This window comes from Elephantulus edwardii, unplaced genomic scaffold, assembly GCF_000299155.1.
Source record: "Elephantulus edwardii isolate Elephantulus edwardi_28Jun2011 unplaced genomic scaffold, EleEdw1.0 scaffold00009, whole genome shotgun sequence".
Taxonomy (NCBI): domain Eukaryota; kingdom Metazoa; phylum Chordata; class Mammalia; order Macroscelidea; family Macroscelididae; genus Elephantulus; species Elephantulus edwardii.
In genome coordinates this window covers 19,667,412-19,674,108 of record NW_006399759.1, presented here as the reverse complement: position 1 = coordinate 19,674,108, position 6,697 = coordinate 19,667,412, and the positions used below count along the sequence as shown (strand labels likewise).

The window sequence follows — 6,697 nt, the reverse complement described above, 5'->3', positions numbered from 1 at the left end:
GGTCACCAGAGCCCCACCACGGACAGCCACAGTCGCCTTTCCAGAGTTGGCTTCCCGGCCCTCTGGATAAAAAAGGGTGGCTTGACTCAGGATCCTGCGCACCCAGAGGCTTTACTTAGCATTTGATTTTGGACGTTTTGAGCTCCTTCACCTGTGAGTGTAGCGTCTTGTGGACAGCGAGAGTCCTGGACTGGCAAAATCCTTTCCCGCATTCTTGACACTTGAAGGGCTTTTCTTTGGAGTGAATATATCTGCAGGCAGAAATAGAATGTTAAGCCTTGCAAAATGATGCAAACTTACAAACAGTTGCCCAGGATCCCCTCCCACTGCGAAGAGGCGCCTGCCTGGGGGTGGTGGTGTGTGTCCTGAGGGTGAGAGGACGGTGCACTGCTGTTTGTAAACGGAGTTAGGGAGGGGAGGAGCAACTAGGGCAACGTCTTGACAAGCTTCTGAGGAGCTGTAGCAGCAGGTCTAAAACGAAGGTCGTTCAAAATGAGTAAGGGTCTGCAATCAGTTTGCTACAAACTATGACGCCCAGGACAGTAGATAGTACCCATCTGTGGGTCTTAAAATAGAAACTAATTACGATTAAAGCATGTTAAAAATCCAGTTTCTTAGTCTCACTAACCACATTTAATGTGCTCACAGGTCACATTACACAACCTTGCAGCAACTCCTTTTAGCGATATATGGATTGGATATGGATCGAGGAAGGGATGAGGAAGCGAACTGCCTATGGAATTTAAGGAAATCTAACCTAGTCTTAGGTCCTTTTCAACCCGTCTATCTCCAAAACTTGTATGTTTTTCATCATGATATTTGCAAAACTCAGGAGGCGTGGAGCCGGCAGGGGTCTCAGAAGCCTTCTCATTACAAAGAAAAACGTGGAGGCCAGAAACAAGCCAGCCTCTTTCTGGGGCCACCCGCAGTAACACACCTGTGATCCCGCAGGTGGTCTTGTCTCCGGAAGGCTTTGTGACAGATGTCACAGGTGTAGGGCCGCTCATCAGTGTGCGTCCGCTCATGAATGAGTAGGTTGTAGGACTTGGTGAAGTGGCGGCCACAGAACTTGCAGACAAACTCCTTCTTGGTCTTGGAAGGCAGGCGTCCTCTCGTGGGTTTCTTTTCTGGAGACAACTTGGTGACGTCCAGGAGGGCGCCTAGCCCACCTGCGGGGGATCCCGGGACCTCCCCCCTGCCAAGCTTGGACGGATCTTCTTGCGTTGCCGCCAAGGCAAGGTTGGCGAAATCAAAGCGCGGTTTGGTCTTAAGTACCGCAGGGCCCCCGCCTCCAGCAGTGATCTCAGGCTTGGGATGAATGACATGAGGGAACCAGGGGAAGGCAGGCAGCTGGAAGCGTGCATCCACCAGGCTGGATACAGCGCCTGGCACTTTGGAGAAAGATGAGCGTGGCAAGTGCATGGCTGGGTAGCCCAATGTCCACTGGTGCAGGTGCACAGCGTGCAGGGCACTGAAACCGTACAAGTTAGGCAGGTGGTCCGAGGGCACTGTGGGCAGGCCATTGACTGCCTGAAGGAAGGAATAGTTGGTGAGCTGCAGGGATGGGTGGATGGGCACTGGTGCTGGCAATGTTTTGCTGCCCATTGCAGAGGGTTTTCACAATCTTGGTCTAGAAACAAAACAGGGAGGTGGGGAGAGAGGAAAAGAGAAGTTCAGAGTAGGTCGCCTTCCTTCTAAATTCCAGCCCAACCACACCCTCTTCCGCTCCCAAGGCCACCGAAAGTGGAAATCTACCCTCTCACAAAAGAAACACACCTGTCCTCAGAGAAAGTGGGAGTGGAAGATTCAGGGAAGCCCTGTTTTTAGGATTCTCCTACTGCTTCTCTGGTCTGAGGATTTCTTCCCTCTGGCAAAACCCAAAACACTACATCCAGAAATCAGGACGAAACAAAATCCTATGCAAGGCAACTTGAAATGTACAAAACAGCAAGAAAGGTGTAAGCATTCAGAAACTTGGGTATGTAAAAATTCACATCTACACACGCTGGGCCAAAACTGAAATGTGCTCTCCTCCAAAGATAAATAGAAACTTGGAAGCACACTTTTGCATTCATGAGGAGATCAACAAACACACACTGACAGCTAAACATAGATTCACACATTTGGAAGCAGAGTTGACAACAAGGTGCAGATAGAAACTAGGATAGTTACTGTTTCGTAGCACAATGTTGGCTATAAAACATACACAAGACCCAGCACAGACAGAAGATTACATCCACGGATGAACACAATCTGGGACATACAGCACACCGATAAATAAATTCCCATAAATAATCACAACCCCTGGCTCCAGGACATCAAGTCCTTCTGGCTGATCTTCCATCTGGTTTCCAGAAGCCATATCATATTTCTCTTCAAAACTCTGACTTCAAATTTGCTTTTCTCCCTATTCATTAATGGCCTTGTTGACACCACTCTCCCTACAGACGCCTGCAGAGGGACTCAGGGTGCTGACACTCATATTCACTTAGTCACATGCAAGAGGCCCCACCATACCCTCCTCTACCCCACAGGAAAGAAAGCAGGCTCTCTGGATTCTTGAGGGGGAGGGGGTTCTGGATCTCTATTAGGTGAGCCCTCAGCAGGTGGGTATGCTTAAGTGCACCTCCAACTACAAAGTCAAGCAGCTTGAACAAGGTTGGAAAGAAGACAAACTGAAGCGCCTGGGGATCTAGCGTCTTCTGGCCTCCTGGGTTAAGGACCTGCTCTGCAGATCCCACTTCTTTCAGGCATTCCCAAATTAAGACCCACAGATGAAAAAATAGGATAAAAATCCCCAATGTAGGCTAGGGTCTTAGAGATTCATGAGCTGAACACCTGGCTCTGAGCCGAACGCTGCCCAGTCATTGTCAGGGTAAGGGCCTTGTGGCCATCTCCTGTCCTCTGTTCTGGATTTTTCTTTCCTTTCTTGCTCCTCTGGCCTCCCCTCTAACCTGGAGTTACCTTTTGCTGGGATGTGGAGGCCACTGCTATGCTCCAGTTTATGGCTACACACTCACACCTCCACCAGCAGCTCCCCCAGCCTAGTGGACTCTCAGTCAAAGCTGGCAATATCCAGGGGCCTAGACTCAGCTGCCTTTGCTCTAGGGAAACTCTAAAAAGTCCCAGCCCTCTCCAGAGAGGTGCAGCTCCAAGACTCACTCTGGAGCCTAGCAAGAGGCAGGTTGCTTAGGGCCACTTGGTAAATTATAGACTTTAAGGACAGAGTCTGCTGGAACAGGAGGTACTCAACACCATGAGCCTGCAAGGATTTGCCTATGCAGTTTGATTTATCAACCGAATGTAAATCAAGCCTGCTAGCTGGCTGTAATTACCTCTGCCCCAAGGCCAGGTGAGGCACCAATCTGCAATGATCTAGCCTCTTAAGTAGAAGCGATTGGGACCCCAGGACTTTGCTACTCTTCAGACTACAAGTCTCCCAGAAAACAACCCCATGGTTCTCAGGTGCTGCAATACAAAATACTGAATAGAGCCAAAAAGAAATCTGGGGCCAGCCTGGGCGAGGGTGATGAGAAAATGAGAAAAAGAGACTCAACTTCAAAAGAGGCCCTAGGAGTTAGGAGTTATGGTAATTCTTTGATTTTGGGTCACCTCTTCTCCTCCTCCAGACAATGGACATCAGATCCTTATCTCTGATTCCCTGGGGTCCCAAGACAGGGGACCTGCTTTTCTCCATGCTTCGCCTACCCCCTGCCCAAGGTCAAGCTAGCTTCAGCGGCAGCAGGGCTTGGGCGCCCAACTCACCGCAGCCAGCTGTGAATCAGGTTCTGAGAACCAGTCTTCTGGGGTACTAACAAGGTAGTCCCTCCCTCAGCCGCTCTCAGGAGAGGAGAAGCTGGTAGCCTATGGAGGTGCCTGCGGGGGTCTTGACTCCAAGGGTAGTCAGCCTGTCTAGTCCCTCAGTCTGATCATTTCGCTAACATTCCATTTATTTTCCTCAGCGACCCCGCCAGGTTATGTCCCACTACACTCGGACACCAGAGTTCCCTAGGTTCCTGCCTAAGACTTTCCTGGGGACGAAATTCGTTCGAAACGTGACCCTTTACAATAGGATATTTTTTTAATAAAAAAAAAAGTAGAATCCACGATCTGATATATCAGTTAAGGGAAAACGCACAACCTTATACTCGCCTATTTAGCAGGAAAGGATGGGCGAAGGCCCCGCTAGCTCCTACTGCCTTAACCCGGGCCCCACAATGACTGTGATGGTTTAAACACTGCGCTGGAACAGAACGTCTCTCTGCAGAGTAGGCTTCGGGCCTTGAGGGGTGCTGATGAAGTGTGTGGATTGGACTAAGCGTGGCAGTTACAATTCGCATTTTCTAGTTCGCGTCCTTGCGCCGCGCGGGCACGGGTTTTGCTCACGCCTCGCATTGGAGCGCCAATCCCGGCTCTGCCACCAGCCCTTTCCCGGGCATTAATGAAGTGTGCAGAGTCTATTAAAGTGGTTTATTCGGGGCTAATTGAGCGTGAGCGAGTCAACTGTTTGCATTAATGAGGACAGACCGAGCTCCAAGAGCTTATGCCTGGAGGAACTCAGCCCCAGTTCAAGAAAATCATCCTTCACTCTGAATCCCCAACAGGAGTGGTGACAGCTGTCCAGACTCCCAGTGGACTGGCTGACCAGCACAGGACACGTTCACTGCATTCTCCCAAGGCAAGGAATCAAAGGAACCCACTGACCAAGCGGGCGCTCTGCACTTAAACGCCTGCTGGGCTCTCATCTTAATGAAACCGCAATTACTTTAAGGCGCCTGGGAGAGAACATTTACCCACTGCTTGTTCCCAGCCCCCGCCAGCCCTTCTACTCCCTGCAGACTATCCTTGCACATGATCGCCTTTGCCAAGAGCCAAGACACAACTATAAACCCAGGTGAAATTTACTTGACAGCGAGGAAGAAACCCCCGCAGCCGCTTTGCGCTCGGAGAGGGCACTTCCTTTCTGTTTCAGCACCTGAGAATGAACTGGACATAGGTTTTCATTTTCACCAGATACTTGTGACCGGGAGTAATGAATAGATTAGGGAGAGGTCAGTTCTATAGACAACATCTCACCTCTTCCTCCTCTTTTCCCTGGGTTCCAGCCTTCCCTCCAAAAAGCCAGGTTGCGGGAGCAAAGAAATCCTTCTCTTTCAAGACTCAGCCTGGAGACAAACAGGGCTCCCAGAGGTTTGCACTACTGTGAAAGGCCGGTCTCGAATGGGGGAACAGTACTCTTTTCCCCTAAATGCCTCACTCAAGAATTACACTTTAGTCCTTGAGAATACAGCCCACCCCAATTGTCCTGTGGAGAAACACCTTGGAGTCAGGGCGCGTGTGTAGACTGTAGGCCCGCGTGCCAGCGCTCCTGGGACGAGTTAATGCTTATACCTGAGCATCCATCACCTAGAGATAAACTCACATGCAAGCGCTGTGAGGTTGAAGCATGCACCTGTCCTAGGCGGACATTCCTTCGCCATTCACTTGCCCTTTTTCTTTATGGAAAGCAAGTCAACCTCAACTGTGTGCGTTTTAGAAAAGTTTGAGACCTCTTTAGTTGCTCAAAATTCTTAAAGGGGACCCACAGGCTGACTTCTGATGTCTGCAGGCACCTGACCCAAAGCTTCATGGACCCGGGTCTGGGTTCAGGCAATAGAGGAGGTTCGTACCCACATTTCCCGGAGGTCTGAGGCTAGGAGCCCACCACACGTGATGCCTCTGAGCCAGCACTCGCAGGCACCCTGTCCTGCGGCTGCTAGCACTTCTCTGATGGTTCTGCAGCCTTCAGTGGCCACAAGGACCTTCCTTCTGACACTGAAAGAGAGGCGGCGCCCGCTTCGCAGGGATCCGAGAGTCCTGCCTGCTCTGTCGCCGCGGAACCCGATCTTGCAGAAATAAAGTTACCTTGTTCGTCGGAGGTCTTCCTAGAGTTGAGCTTTTCTGACGTTCCAATTGTGGACTCCAGGGAAATCAGAAACTCTGGAGCACGGAGTCACCCCGGAGCTCGAGGATCCCGGCCCCTCTCTGACCACGGGGACTCGGAGCGCTCTGTGGACGGGAGCGCTCCGAAGGACAGCCGCTCAGTGGCGGGAGTCCTGCCCGCCAGGGATGGTGAGCCTCGCGCGCGGCTCCCTCGCCGGGTCTGAACCGGGAGCGGCTTAGACCAAGCTGAGGAGAGGCCGAGCTCCGACTCACTCATCCCTAAGCACCGAGCCGCCTACTTATTTTAATCCACCACCCTCCCGCCTCCACTCCCCCCCGCCCCCCCCACACACACACCGCCTCGCCCGCCCCTTGCCTCGGGATTCCTCCCCCTCGCTCCCTTTCACCCCCTCCAACATCCCCTGCGCCTGCGCACTCGAAGACAAAGTTTTGCTGACCCGGGGAGCTGATTTTGAGTGCTTAGCTCTTGAGGTCCGGGTTTTCCGGACCTTGCTCCACTTTTCTTCAATCCGCTAGTTCCCTTTCCGTATTAAAGCTCCCGGCTTTCAGGAAGAAGCGACTTCTAGCAGTAGAGACAGTACTGAGAGCGCGAGATTCGATGTCCTGTATCTGTGCGCCTAGAACGCAGCCCAGGCGACAAGGGCAGCTCCTACCCCGTGGTCCCCGCCCACTGCTTGGGCTTCCCAGCACTTGGGTTCTTGGTAGAATCACTTCCCCTCTCTGAATCTTTTCATAGAGGCAGAGAACGTCCGGG

At 51.8% G+C, this 6,697-nt stretch overlaps 1 protein-coding gene across 1 annotated transcript; it reads right to left on the bottom strand.

Annotated features, from left to right (window-relative positions):
* Nucleotides 1-40: 40 nt before the first annotated feature.
* On the bottom strand, nucleotides 41-1,608 carry OSR1 (odd-skipped related transciption factor 1). The gene is made up of 2 exons (XM_006880658.1): nucleotides 938-1,608; nucleotides 41-251 (listed from the first exon to the last, which is right to left on the bottom strand). The coding sequence occupies exons 1-2, from the start codon at nucleotides 1,603-1,605 to the stop codon at nucleotides 116-118; spliced, it is 804 nt and encodes a 267-aa protein (XP_006880720.1). The 5' UTR covers nucleotides 1,606-1,608; the 3' UTR covers nucleotides 41-115.
* Nucleotides 1,609-6,697: the final 5,089 nt, after the last annotated feature.

Bases quoted from the DNA above. Each gene is read 5' to 3' on its own strand.
- OSR1 (XM_006880658.1), bottom strand. From the start codon at position 1,605: ATGGGCAGCAAAACATTGCCAGCACCAGTGCCCATCCACCCATCCCTG. The intron at 252-937 runs GTGTGTTACTGC...TTCTGCCTGCAG, and splicing joins GACCACCTGCGGGATCACAG to ATATATTCACTCCAAAGAAA.